The sequence below is a fragment of the Salminus brasiliensis genome, chromosome 7, assembly GCF_030463535.1.
Source record: "Salminus brasiliensis chromosome 7, fSalBra1.hap2, whole genome shotgun sequence".
Lineage (NCBI taxonomy): Eukaryota > Metazoa > Chordata > Actinopteri > Characiformes > Bryconidae > Salminus > Salminus brasiliensis.
The window spans coordinates 3,007,139-3,021,964 of NC_132884.1; the positions used below are offsets into that span (position 1 = coordinate 3,007,139).

The 14,826-nt window shown below is 43.7% G+C and overlaps 1 protein-coding gene across 1 annotated transcript; it reads left to right on the forward strand.

The window, feature by feature from the left end:
* The first annotated feature begins 345 nt into the window (after positions 1-345).
* cacng4a (calcium channel, voltage-dependent, gamma subunit 4a) lies at positions 346-14,460 on the forward strand. The gene is made up of 4 exons (XM_072682802.1): positions 346-753; positions 9,320-9,403; positions 10,425-10,565; positions 11,360-14,460. Exons 1-4 carry the CDS (start codon positions 525-527, stop codon positions 11,908-11,910), a joined length of 1,005 nt encoding a protein of 334 aa, XP_072538903.1. The 5' UTR covers positions 346-524; the 3' UTR covers positions 11,911-14,460.
* The last annotated feature ends 366 nt before the right edge of the window (positions 14,461-14,826 follow it).

Here is a 14,826-nt window from a genome sequence, read left to right on the forward strand (position 1 = left end):
TTAGGTTTAGGTGTAGATTAAGATGTGGGTTAAGGTTAGGTTTAGGTGTAGATTAAGGTGTAGGTTAACCCACATCTTAATCTACACCTAAACCTAACCTACACCTAACCTAACACACTTTTCCCCACAAATAAGTGGCCAATTTACACGACCCATACACACGCATGCACACTATACACACACGCACACACACACACACCTGAAACAACCCTGACCTTAACACATACACCACACCCCAACACACACACCACCCGTTTGGATTGGCTGATGGAGTGTAAGGGGTGGTGCAACTTGCCTTCACCCTCATCACATACACACACTGCCCACTTCTACCACAACTGTGGGCACAGCAGCACCAGACGCGCGCGCGCACATCCACACACACACACACACACACACACGTACACTCACTCCGCCTGTGGAGCGAGGGATGCGAGGCGCGCCACGCGGAGTCTCGCGCCTCCACTATGCCCACTTCGCTCCGGCTGGGACCCCCGCGCGCGCGCGTATGGCTATGAAGCGCCATGGCTTGGTGTGACCGGGGCATCCAGGTGGCCCTGACCACGCTGGGCGCGTTCGCCGCCTTCAGCCTGATGACCGTGGCCATCGGCACGGACTACTGGCTCTACTCGCGCGCGCACATCTGCAACACCACTAACAGCAGCTCGGACGAGGCGGACAACCTGCTGCAGCCCAGGAAGTCCAAAGGAGACCTCACGCACTCTGGACTGTGGAGGATCTGCTGCATCGAAGGTAAGCGTGGACGCTGGGCAGGAGCTTCTGGGCTTCCTTTGAGAAGATGCGTGGTTCTGTGGTGGGGTTGGAAACTTGCATCTCGTTTGCTGTCGTTGTTGTTTATTTGATTGTATACTTCGTGGTGAATTGAATTGACCAGCAGTAACTGACCAGTTGAGGAGAGTTGAGGAGAACCTCATTATATCAGTTTTGAGGGAAGTTTAGACCAAGTTTCCATTCAGGAGATACCAGATGTTGCTAAGACAGTGATGCATGGTAGGTGAAGCTGTACATCCTTAATAACCCCTTTGAACCCCAAGGTTATTATGCCATTATTAATCATTATGCAGAAGCTGTCCTAATTATTGTGGCGTCCCACAGGGTTCTATTTTAGGACCTATGGAAGTGATGTAACGACAGTCATGTAGTTCTGGAGTGAAGAAGTGTGGACTACGGCATCTAAGGGGTTAAAAAGCAGGTTCTTCAAGAGTTCTTCAGATTTGTTAAGGGTTCTTCTTTCAGTGAAGGCCACATCCTCTTATCTACAAACAGCAGCTTTATCAGCAACAGAGGAGAGAAACTTCATTTTCAATGGAAGTCAATGGAAATAGATATTTTTGTAAGTCATTTTGGAGCATTTCTATTGGTCAGTTCCTCATGAATGAATTCTGACCCAGTGTAAACCTCGGTTCCTTGCTTGGCTGCACTGTTCTTCTCTATGTTCTTCAAACATCTCATTTGTTTGTTTGTTTTTATTGTTCAATGTTTATACAATGTTTCTATGTAGCATTAATGAATAGGGTTCCACTACTGGTACCCTGAATAACCCTTTTTGCTTAGAGTGTGGTTCTAAGCTTGGTTAGATGGTTCTTCTGCATGAAAGGTAACCTCATGCATATGATTTTTTAAAAATAACGTTTTATATAATGGTTCTAGATAGCATAGAAATGGGTTCTGCAGTGTTTGGGTACTATAAAGAACCCTTTTTACTCAGTGTGGTTCTATGCTTGGTTAATTGGTTCCTCTCTATAATGAGAAATGTCTTGTATATTAAACTTAAATAACAAAACTTTACAAATTGGTTCAAGAGTTCCACTATTGGTGCTATATAGAGAACCCTTCTGTGGTTCTCAGAGTGTGGTTCTATAGTTGGTTCTATATATAGTCTCTTGTCAATTTGGTGTCCTGTGAAGTTCAAGCAGCTCCTGATTTGTCTTTCCATCTGAGCAAACCACCTCTACACTATGTGGACAAAAGTATTCGGACACCGGCTCATTCATGGTTCCTTCTGAAATCAAGGGTATTAAAAGGGTCTCCCATGCATTTTGTTGGAGTAACTGTCTCTACTGTTCAGGGAAGAAGGCTTTCTACTAGATTTTGGACGAGCATTGCTGTGAAGATTTGATTGATTGCATTCAGCAACAAGAGCGTTAGTGAGGTCAGGATAATAAGGATGTTGGAGGATCACCCACCTCATCCCCAACCTATCCCAGATGTATAGGATGGAGCACCATCCATCATTCCGGAGAGCGCAGTTCTTCCACTGCTCCACAGTTCAATACTGGGGGGGCTTTATACCCCTCTACTAGCCCATGCCTGGCATTAGGCAGCATGGTACCAATAGGTTCATGATGTTTATTTGCTCCAGTGAGTCCTATTCCTATTCTATTGGCAGTACTTCTCAACCAGGACTAGACAAGCTGTGTGTGTGTGCATTTGCACATCTGTGCAGCTTAAAGTAGCTGAATGCATTCATTAGAAGGGGTGTCCACAAACATTTGGACATGTAGTGTTTGATTGATTTAGCCAATTGAAGTTGATTAGACCAGTCTAGTTTTTTTTTTTTTTTCCGGGGGGTGGGGGGGATGGGGGGGGTTGTTTGTTTGTTTGTTTGTTTGTTATGATTTGGTTTCCTTTCTCATGCTGGGAATGTTTGTCTTGCAAAGGAAAGAAAGGCTTATGAATTATTTTGTTTCCGAGGGATAAGACACCCTGCTTCAAAGGACTCTCGCGCCTTTTCTGTCGGCTGGTTTGCTATCATTACGCCTCCCAACAGGAGAGGGCGATGTAACTGTTTGAAATTTCAGTTTCCTGATAAGGTTTAGAATTAGCACTGTATGGAAATTAGGCTACTTTACATTTTCGGAAGGATTTGTTTTCATTTTGCTTTGTTTTCTCCAACTTTCTCATAGTGGGGATGCTGTTGCTGGGCAACCGTAGCTCTCACGATCGCTATGGAAACTCCCCTCGCGCACGCTGTGCTTGATCGTTCTGCTCCCCTGATTGGTGGAGCGCTAAGGCGCTTAAACTTTGACAGGCTTTGAACTCACAAGGATCAAAAGTCTGCGTTTGGCTGAACGCAAGTCCACAAACGCTAAATCACACATGTGCTGAGACATCGGGGCATCGTTGGTTCTTCTGTTCTCTCCCTAATGTGAGCATATTAGGTAAGCGTGGAACATAGGCGTCACCCTGCAAGACACTTATAAATTAGTAAGTATAATCCAGCAGCATCATGCAGTTCACTGTAGTCGACTGGTGGGGAGGAGACGTATGCTCTCAGGCTCCGTCTCAGCTCATTTAGATCACGCTGAAATGAGACGGGATCTGTGGGACAGTGTCTCCATTAAGGCCGCCACAGGCCGCTGGACCACTGAGCCTCGGAGCTGAGCGGTGGTGGTGACCCACTATTCGGACGTTAGTCTTGTGTGGGCATTAAAAGACTGCGGGTTTAATCGCAGCTGATAGGACTTAAGGCACAGTTGCCTTGAGTCAAATACCTAATTAGGCCTGATACAATTACCCAATTAAAGCCCTGAAAGTCTTCTCACGTTCACGATTCTCCTCTGCCTGTTAGCTGTAGTTGTTGTGATGACTTTCCGCTGAACTGGCAGGGAAAAAAGGGATGTTGGGCTTTTCTGTGGTGAGATTTTCCAAACTAGTTTTTCTATAGTTTTAATTTTAGCCTGTGTGACGTCAGATCGGTCAAGAGCCACAATCAGAGTTAGCAATATGGTGACGTCACCTACCTCGATCCTGCTAGATAACTCCCCTCAGCACACAGCGCTTCCCTAAACACAGCAGCACCTGTGCTAATCAGAGTTTGCCGGTATCGTGACACATCCTATCCCCCTCTGACGTCACCTTACAGGACCAGCATTTAGGACCCAATACAGTGATCGACGACCCCAAGCAACTGCTTACTAGGACATATTTAATGCTGTATTTTGCAAACGGAGCAACTGAACTCGGTCGATAAGTTGATAAAAGGTAAACAGCAACAGTTAAAAATATATATACTTATATATATATATATAATTTCACCCAATGGAAACAGTCAGGAGAGATGGCGTGTCAGGGGGATTGGATGTAGATAACTGTTGCTAATATTTGTTAGCATATATAGCGTATAGCATGTTCACGATAGCTAGCTTTACCTGTTGCTGTTACCTGTCATCTTTATATGCCAGCATAGCAACAACAATATTATATAGCTAAACTTGCTAATAAGTAATTTACATTTAATAAATAAATAAATAGCAACACTTTGTCCAGATAAATATCCAGTAATGATCAGTAAATATTTTTCGCTAAATTTTAATCTGGCATATTAATACGACAGCCGCATGAAGATTTTAACCAGTGGAACAGTCGGGGGATAGGATGTGTCCGGGGGGGATAGGAGGTGTCACAGCACCGCCCGTCATACCGCCCTACACTCGTTTAAGCTCCGTGCTCCGGATGCACTAACGAGGCGGGAGTCGTTCTCCGGCTTCTTACTGGAGTTCTCAGTTCCACCTTAAATGGTGTGGCGCTTACAGGAGGCAGACCGTAACTGCGGTGCTAATTTAAGGTGGAAGGGGGAAGGTGGTTGTTTATGTTGCCATGGTGATGCCACTGCCAATCATTCTGCAATATGACACACCATCAAATAATTTATAAACAGTTATTGGAAATATTCATCAGTTATTGGAAACATTATCGGGAATATAATAACAGTTATTGTTTTATAAATTATTTGAATATTTCCGATAATGTTCAGTGAAAAGGCATAAAAAAGACATGCCAAAGAAGGCATTTGATGGGTATTTTAAATTGTTAATGATGTATAAATCATAATTATGCAACCATTTAAAAAGGCCTATTTACCGCCCTGTTATTTCACCGAATGAAACTTGCTGATTTTCTTATTTTGTGGTCTTGTGGGAGAAAATCTGCAAGCTTAGCTTTTATTGACCGGTTTACGGCACTGAAACACCTCAAAGGAGCCCCATGGCTTAACCTGGACTAGCATAACCTGGGCTACCATATCATAGTTTAGGAACATTGTAATTATTTTCTGTAATTATTCCAGAGTCTTATCTGACAGTGCTTCTGTCGTCTTGGTGTCCTCATGAGTGAGGTGGTTAGCTAGCTGAAGGGATTGCAGCTGCTTGGCTAGGTTAGCTTTTAGCCTAGCACCTGCTTGCTTTGCACATCTCCCCTCAGCTTCCCCTCCCCTCAGCAAATATCCGCAGGGCAGCTTCCTCCAGTCTGCCTTTCCCCCTTTTTCTGTTTAGCTTTAAGCTTTTAGCCTCGCTTTCGTATTTTCCTAAAAAAGCTGCTGAGTTTAGCCTCAATAGGCTTTCCTTAGGGGGCGGGATTTATGTTATTTTGGGTGGCGTCAAGACTGTTATGTAACAGTTTGGGGGTTTTGGGATTGGCCAGTTTTACAGCCTGTTTTGGTCTTGTAGTTTTCTCCTCATGCTGAATTATGCAATTTTTTTAATTAGAATTTTGCATTGCACCTTAATAACAAACAATCAGCCATAACAATAAAACCACCTGCCTGATATTCTGGCTGATACAGCCCTGACCCATTGAGGCATGGACTCCACAAGACCTCTGAAGGCGTCCTGTGGTCTCTGGCACAAAGGCTAACATTAACTGTGGATCCTTTAAGTCTTGCAAGTGGTGAGGTGGGCGGGGCTTCCATGAGCATTAATGAACCTTTGGTGCCTATGACCCTGTCGCCGGTTCACTGGCTGTTCTTTCTTGAAGCACTTTCGGTAGGTGCTGACCACCGCTTACCAGGAACACCCTACAGCCCTTCCTGATGTTTAGGAGATGTTCTGACCCAGTCGTCTAGATCATCAAGTGCCTCAGATTCTTACGCTCGGCCGTTTTACCTGCTTCAGTACCTTCATCTCCTTCAAGAACCGACTGTTCATTCGTTGTCTGATAGATCCAGACTTTGACCGGAGCCACCAGAGATGAAGATAATCTGATGATGTTTTTCACACCAGCTTCAGGTGGTCATAATGTTATGGCAAATTGATGTATTGTATTACTGCAACCTGTTAAAGCAGTGTGTTTTTATTGATGTTGTGCCAGGTGCCAGGTGACTGCTTACTATATTAGCCCCGCCCACCAGAGGGCTCTACGGTGTCTGATAGAGTCTCTCGCCTTTAATAACAGCCGAGTCTCTGATAGTGTCAGTCCAGGATATCACACAGAAAACAGATGAAAGTCCGCCTGGATTTTCACCTGATTTATCAGCGGCTAGGCCAGATTTAATAAAGCCAGATGATAGCAAAGTGTCCCAGCGAGGATCTCAGGGAGAGATGCTCTGGTTCTGTGCATTAATGCTCTGCTGATCTGTCTGTGTAAACATTTTCCTCATTAAATTATTTACCCTTTATTTGTAAGACCGCCAAGTCCAAAAGAGCCGAGCTTCCCTGGTGCTAAATGTTTAATGCATTTCAACGTTTCATGACATGAAGTTCAGACATCAGCTCACACACACACACACACACACACACACACGCTCACAAGTAATGCACTTGCATGTAAAACACCCTCAAAGTGCTCAAGATATGCTGTAGAGCAACATGCCTTAAGCTCCTCCCCCTTCCAGTCTCATGTCCAACAAATTCCCATCTCTACCTTGACCAAGTCCATGTCCAAGTTTCCACACCTAAAGACCACCCCCATCTCCTCCCTTCAACTCATTTCTACACCATGTGTCCAAATGTTTGTGGACACCGCTTCTAATGAGTGCATTCAGCTACTTTAAGTTGCACCCATAGCTGACACAAGTGCATGCACGCACACACACACACAGCCTGTCTAGTCTCTGTAGAGAAGAAGTACTGCCAATAGAATAGGACTATCTAGAACAGATAAACAAGAAGCTGTTAGCACCATGCTGCCTAATGCCAGATGTGGGCTAGTAGAGGGGTATAAATAAAGCCCCCCAGCAGCATTGAGGAGCTGTGGAGCAGTGGAAGAACTGTGTTCTCTGGAATGATGGTGGTGGAGCTCCATCCAGCACTTTTGGGATGATTTGGGGATGATGTCATCCAGACTTCACAAACCATAGCTCAGTTTGATCCGGACCGGGTCCACCTCTTTTGGTCTTGACCCCATTTTGGTTCTTTGGTCCAGACTGAAAAGTCAGAAGGTCCAGACACAGTGGGCCTCTAGCAGAGATCAGTGATGCTGCTGCTTCTGCTCCACTCAGAAGACGTCTTTTCTCAGCAGTGGGTGCTGAAGGCAAAACTCGCACCAAAGCTCGGTCTGATCTTTTTTTTTAAGCAACACACACACACCATACACACATACACACACATCCCTCACATGCCACTTCAATGTGTTCCCTCAAAGAAACAGGAGACACTTTCTCTGTTTTCTTCGATTCATCAGCGCTCGTTAGTTCGCTCCAGTTGATTAAACACAAAGCCCAATTAGCAGCGTAATGAGACGCGCAGCAAAACACACTCCTAGAGGCTGCCTTCCCAAACACTAGCACAGAACCGCTGCTCATGAAAATTCCACTTGTAATCTATGAAAAAAAATCTGAGAAGTCTCATGAAAAGCTGCGGGAGCTTGAAGGAATTTCATAATGCACTAGGAAGTAGATTAGTAACCCTAGAGATGTTTTAAGAAAACTCATAACTATTAATACCATGTGGACAAAAGTATTGGGACGCCTGCTCCTTCATTGTTTCTTCCAAAACGAAGGGTATTAAAAAGGAGTCGATCCTGCTTTTATTGGAGTAGCTGTCTCTACTGTCTAGGGTAGACTTTCTACTAGATTTTGGAGGAGCATTGCTGTGAGGATTTGATTGCATTCAGCATCTTAAGAGACGGTATAACTTTGTATTTGCATATAGCAGATGAACATAAGGTGATTAGCATATATTAAAGCCAGGTGCTTGGATGGTATTATTAAATGTTATCTACATCCAAAAGGGGGTTAGTTGACCCAGTGGTTAGCTTTATAAACTGTATTCATAGATTCATAATAAAGGAAGAAATGGATTATCGCTCAATACACACATAAAATCATATGAGCATGAATTTATTAAATATTAATAAAGTTTAAGATCACAGTACAACAGCTTTAACCACTTACAAAAGGGTCTTGGACAGAGATCAGAGACATCGCCATAACATTAAAACCACTGACAGGTGACGTGAACATGCTTTTCAGGTTATCGGGTTCCAGTGGCACCTGTCAAGAGGTGGATATATTAGGCAGCAAGTGAAGAAACCGTCATCAGGGACAAATCAGGGACCTTTTGACCCCCTTTACACGTGGTCACTTCGTCCATCTTAAATTTCAGGATTATATCAGGATAGGTCCAAGTCACTTAATAGCGCAAGTGTAAAGCATCCCAAACCTCATTTCAACCACCTCCTAGACGCATTCGGCAACCGAAACCCATCCCAGTTCAACCAAAACAAGAGAATTTGCATATTCTGCCCCACACAACAGTCATATTTCAGTCTGACTAAGCAGAGACCCATTTGACCACCCAGTGTAAAAAGGGTCCTTGATAAGAACCTAATTTAGCTGGCTTGACGACTGGGTCAGAACATCTTCAAACATCAGGAAGGTGTTGTGGGGGGTTCCCACTATGCAGTGGTCAGCACCTACCAAAAGCGAAAGTGCTCCAAAGAAGGACAACCAGTCATGGGTGCCAATGATTAGGTTCATGTTGCTCTATTCTTTTGGCAGTACTTCTTCTCCACAAGGACTACGCAAGCTGTGTGTGTGTGTGCAGTTGCACATCTGTGTCAACAAGGGGTGCAACTTAAAGTAGCTGAATGCATTCAGCAGAAGGGATGTCCACAAACTTTTAGACATATAGTGTAGATCTGTATCATATGTATGGTGGTCATAATTGCGTATAACTTGTTTGAGGAATTTCACACCAAACTCTGCGAGGTGTGAGCACCCCCTGCTGGGCTGGCATGCGTTCTCATGTGGACGGAAAGATTTGGACGGAGATGTTTATTTTTCCCAAGATATCCGTATACATGGGGTTTGGGGACAGGGTCTTAGAGTCTCTGCTTAAAAAGGGGGTTAACCCGAGCACTCAGATTGAGACTCAGCAGGGTGACGTTTGTGATGATGGTGGTGATGATGATGATGATGATGATGATGATGCCTTAGGAAGCTTCACCCCCTGAGTTTTTCATTGTCATCCAGTGATTCCTGTGTTGTGTTAGAGTGTATTGGCTTCAGGCCCAAGCAGAGCAGTTACAATATGATTGAATCATGGCTGCGGTATCCGATTGCTGCTGTATCCGTCCACAGGGATCAACAAAGGAAGCTGTTACCGGATCAATCACTTCCCCGAGGATAATGACTATGACACGGACAGCTCGGAGTACATCCTGCGTAAGTCCGCCTCTCTTTTCCACTCTTCATTACTTTGTCTCTCAATCTTGCAGCCAAAAATAAGCCGAGGTGATCTTTTCACGCCCGGGGAATGAGGAGCACTGCTTCTTTGTGGGGTCTCATGATGCCTTAATTTTGACATCATTATTTTGGTGCTAAGGGGGTAATATCACCCTGACAATGGATCACTTTATTTCTTAATAACTGTGGGTACATTCTGTAAAACGTCCTGTTTAGTAGATCTGTGTCCTAAAACTACAACTTGGGTTCAAGTCTCAGGCCGACTTTACACCATGCTGGGCCTGGAGACATTGGCCATTGTATTGCTCTAACTAATGCCATCTTTAGAAATTGATTGATTTATTGATTAGTATATAATGGGTTATTTGGTGCCTTATCAAATATCAAATTTGATTTGAACATAATGAAACACCCACTGCTTTTTTAAGATGTCAAGAACCTCATAGACATGACTTTCTCACAAACTCACTTACTCCCTTCTACCCTTACTGACCCACTCCCACCCTCCCTCCCTCACTCACTCCCTCACTCACTCCCTCACTCACTCACTCATGTTAGGCAGGCTGATTCTCCTGGTGCTTCAAAAAAGTGGTGCTTCACATCAATGACACTGTGTGTTCAAATGAACAAAACATTGACTATAAAAAAATAAAACTAATATTTTTGTCATAATCATCAAGAATTGTTTCATTTGTCAATGATTAATAATTAGAGCCATATTAGAACGTAATAGGGAAGAAATATTTATTAAACTATTCAACCATTTTGACCAGCTTGACAACCAGTTTGATCAAAATGACTCATGCTATTCAATGGCTAAGCTGGGTAAACCCATGCATTTTGAACTATGCTAACAAGTTAGCATTAGCTAATATTACTTTCCATCTATTCTGGCCTCAAAGCTCCAGTTCCCAACTACAGAAGTAAACACTTTAAACCCTGTTAAAACAGTGAAAACAGGCACCCCGAAAATGAGTGTTTGACATCTTGTTCTGTGCAGGGATTGTGCGAGCCTCCAGCCTCTTCCCCATCCTAAGCACGATTCTCCTGCTGCTGGGGGGGCTGTGCGTGGGGGTGGGACGAGTCTACAGCAGCAGAAACAACATCCTCCTGAGCGCCGGCATCCTCTTCGTGGCTGCAGGTAAAACAAAGGACTGGAGTGTAGCGGCTAGCGTTACGGCACTCGCTCATCTGATGTGTTTTTTATTGACGTACAGAATTCCATTTTCACACTCCTAAGGGCACAGCACAGTTGTCAAGCTGTACTCACATCATGAATAAATCCTTTGCAAGTTAACTGCTGAGACAAAGCGCACAATACTACATACTGGAAGTCTGTGTAATGAACTAGGTCACTCTTGTCTGCTCTTTAATCCTTAGAAGCTTGGAGACGAGAATGAGAATTCTCTTTCCCCAAAACAATACTGTACACTTTACAATAGCTTTCCCTCAAATTGAGCAAAAGAGTGTCATAAAATAATTGTAATAAAAGATATTTTCTTCTGCTTAGAAATGTGGAATGGATTAAAAGTCTGGTCTGGGAATTTAACTCTAGTCTGCCTTGTGAATTAGTCTGAATTAGCTTGCACACTTACTTGGGAAAACATAGCGCATCCAACAAGAAGGAAACTCTCATACATCTTTTATACAGCAAAAAACATAGTATCACACAGAGAGCACTGAGTCAACACTTTTACAACTTTACTATGTACAGCATGAACTCTAATAACTCTGATTTCCATTTCGCTGCCCGAATAGCCACTAGGGGGTACGTAAATTAAATACAAATTTAAGAAGCTGACAAACTGTTAACTGCTGTTAAACAGGTTGGGACTCAGAATTGTACATAGAGGTCAAAAGATCATGTGGTAGCAGTAATATCACAGTAATAAATCACGTCTTCCTCTAAGCTCTGTGTCTCTGTCTTTTCACCAGGTCTCAGCAACATCATCGGCATCATTGTGTACATTTCTAGCAACACTGGAGACCCCAGCGACAAAAAGAGCGAGGACAAGAAGAACCAGTACAGCTACGGCTGGTCCTTCTACTCCGGCGCTCTGTCCTTCATCGTGGCCGAAGCCATTGGCGTCCTGGCCGTCAACATCTACATCGAGAAGAACAAGGAGGTGCACTTCAAGCGCCGCGAGTTCCTCAAAGGCGTTCCGTCCTCGTCCTCCTCGCCCTACACTCGCATTCCCAGCTACAGGTACCGTCGGCGGCGCTCCCGCTCCAGCTCCCACTCCACCGAGCCGTCCCGAGACACCTCGCCCGTGGGTCGCAAGATGGCAGCCGCCGCAGCTGCTGCCTCCTCACTGCCTCTGGGGGAAATCTCCATGTACACGCTGGGGAGAGAGCACCCTCTGAGGCCTTCAGGGGCAATGGGCCCCTACAGCCCCGACCGTGAGCCACCCAGCTTCCTGCAAGTCCATAACTGCTTCCCCAAAGACACGAAAGACAGCATGAACCGCAGGACCACACCAGTGTGAATGCATGGTGGCTGTTTACAAGGAGGCCACCAGGTACAAGGTGGCACCTGGAAGACCTGGAGAAGAACGTGGTTCCGTGGTTTGGGGCTCTTGACATGACACATCAGACAAGTCATGAAAACATGAAAACATGAATTAGGTGGTTTGTGGGAAAAAAGAGATACATGCTTAACGTTGTAGCATTCCCGGAGCCATGATTGGCTTTGGGGAGATTTATACTGTATATTCAAATGCACAGTGAGGAGTCCAAGTAGCAATACTTCTATGATGCACTGAACATTGAAAATATTAAGCCTTTCTCCCAGTACTGATCAAATACAGCTTTTGGCGACTTTTCTTTTTACAACGAATGATGTGCAGTGTCAGTGTGTTTGTCTTTGAGAGAGTAGATTCAAAGGAAAAACGTCTGAAAGGTGCTAATTCAGTCAACGTGACACGAGTTATGATCCACTGCCCCTTTTTTGAGCTTATATCTAGTAACAAAGCCATTTTGTACAAATGTGTTTTTGAACCACTGCCATATTGTTTACTTCTGACGTTTACATTTCAACAAATCTGATGTATAAAAAACTGTGAATCGGTCCTTTGTGAAACATTCAAGTTTGAAAAAAAAGAAGCAAAAAAAGAAAAGAAAAAAAAAACGGATGTTCAAGGACTTTCTGCTCAGGGACGTTATTAATAACTGTTGGTTTGGAAGGAACCGATGGGTTGTTTGTGGATCAGGGTGAAGACAGGAGAGTTTTTATAGCCAACAGAAACCACACTTTCAAAAAAATGCCCTGTAAAGGCAGGCAACCTTAAAATAATGAGCATTTTAATAATTAATAATATATATTTTTTTGAGTTTACTTAACTTAGTTTAGCCTAAAGTTCTCTTAAATCATACATTTAACTCCTGAGTTAAGCTCACCTCCAAAACATTAGTAAATGAGCCGCAGCTAAAACTGATTCAGTATTGTATAGTTAAGTCTGTGGCTCCACCCCCCCAATCTATTTACTGTTTACTCCAACCTGCAACCTAAAACGCCCCCTATCACATGGAGGGTTACAGACGTCTGACAATGTAGGGCAGGCAGTTAGACAGTCACTCCACTCTAGAGCTGCGAAGCCATCTAAATTTCTGTGCCCAAGAAAGAAAAGAAAGGTAGATTTTCAGAACTGTGTTTGAATGTAGTGTAATTTTACTGCTCTAGACCGGCCCTATGGTCTAACTGTCTATTTGTCCAGAGACAGGATCATACAATTAAATCCCAGCAAGAGCTCAGAGCTCCACTGTCAAATGTCTCCCAGTTTGGGGGTGGGGATGAGGATGATACAGGGCACTCTAATCTGCAGATGGAAATAAACAGTAAACCCATTGAGGGGGCGGAGCCACAGGCTAATCATCTTACTTACTATGTAATCAGTTTTGGCTGCAGCTCATTTACTAGCTCGACTCAGTATGTATTGTTGACTAATCTAAATGTGTTACAAGAACTTTTGAGAAAACTAAGTTGAGTTCACTTGAAAAAACGTCTGACTTGACATTTTTAAAGTGCAGTGCTAAAGGTACTGTTGAATTTATTGGGCCCATCGCTTAGGCCAAAAGTTCTACAGTCCAACTCGCGCTACAGAAACTCTTCACTCTCAGATCCTTGATGGACATCTTTTGGCACATATGGTCTAAACACTTGGGCTGTTTCTCTCCGGTTTGTGCCAGGGGCGGCTCATGCTACATTCCCTCGATGCCGAGCTGATCGCGGGTAAACGGAGGCATTTGGCTAATGATGCAAGCGCGATTGCCATATAACACACACCGAGTCCATTCAGCGAAAGCAAGCACAGAATGCATTACGGCATCCACAGGGTGGTGGGTTAATGTGGCACTGCGCTCCAAGCACGGCGCTGAGCCTAGTGCAGCATTGCCGAGCGTTCCGAGATGCCTGTCTGTCTGTATCTCCACGAACAGAGAAAAAAGCTGCGTAATTAAAAACAAAACAACAACAACAACTAAAAAGTGATGATGTCTGGCAACACATGGAAAATTAGGGATGGTAACCTTCCAGGATGAGGATGCTACAGTGGGTGAGGAGATGATGTAACTGCCAAGAAGTCAATTCGTTATCATATTTTATTGCTGTGATCAATCAAACACGGACAGTTGTTGTTTCTCTGTGGATGGTGTGAAATTGTCTCATAACAACATTACCGCAGGAAATATCGCCCTATTCCCAACAGCTATCGTTGCTATGGCAACAGTTAATAAAGTCAAAGTGAATCCTGCTTGGAAGTTGCCTATATTCCTGTTTACGACTACGCAACCACCAATAATCTTCTTATTGTCCCAGTTTACCAGAAATACTACTACGCCTTTTAACAGCTGTTCTAACATATAAACAAAAAGACATGACCATGCATACCTGTAACATAGCGCTGTGCTTTCTGTTAATCTAACACATTCGCAATACATCAATTTTTCTGTGGAAAAGTTAAAGAGTGGATGTTTATTATTGTTATGCTGTGCGACTTCTTCGATTTTTTTGTCTGCTCCCCTTGACTGTAGTCCACTTCAATAAAGCAAAGATGTTAATGTTTTGCCGGACCTGCTTGAGTGCTGTACTTTTAGCTTCCTTCACTTTGCTATAGAAATCTTTTTTTATATATATATATTTTGCTATAACACATAACACATGCTCACAATTTTCCAAGGTTTCCAGATGTAAATTCCTTGGCAAACCCTAAAGTGGAATGTAATAATAATGTGGAAGCATCTTAAAGCCATGAAACAACATCCCAAAGACATTCAATGCCTTTCTGTGCTCGGAAATGGCAGAGAACTCCACATAAAAGTCAGATGTGTTAAATGAGCTCCAGCAGAGTTGAAGTCACCCCTGCAGAGTTCAATTTAACTCAGTTCGACTTCACAGGAGATAATTC

What these genes read in the sequence shown, in the direction of transcription:
- cacng4a (XM_072682802.1), top strand. Translation starts at nt 525, where the DNA reads ATGGCTTGGTGTGACCGGGGCATCCAGGTGGCCCTGACCACGCTGGGC. An exon ending in GAGGATCTGCTGCATCGAAG is followed by an intron (nt 754 to 9,319) that starts GTAAGCGTGGAC and finishes ATCCGTCCACAG; the next exon opens with GGATCAACAAAGGAAGCTGT. An exon ending in CAGCTCGGAGTACATCCTGC is followed by an intron (nt 9,404 to 10,424) that starts GTAAGTCCGCCT and finishes TGTTCTGTGCAG; the next exon opens with GGATTGTGCGAGCCTCCAGC.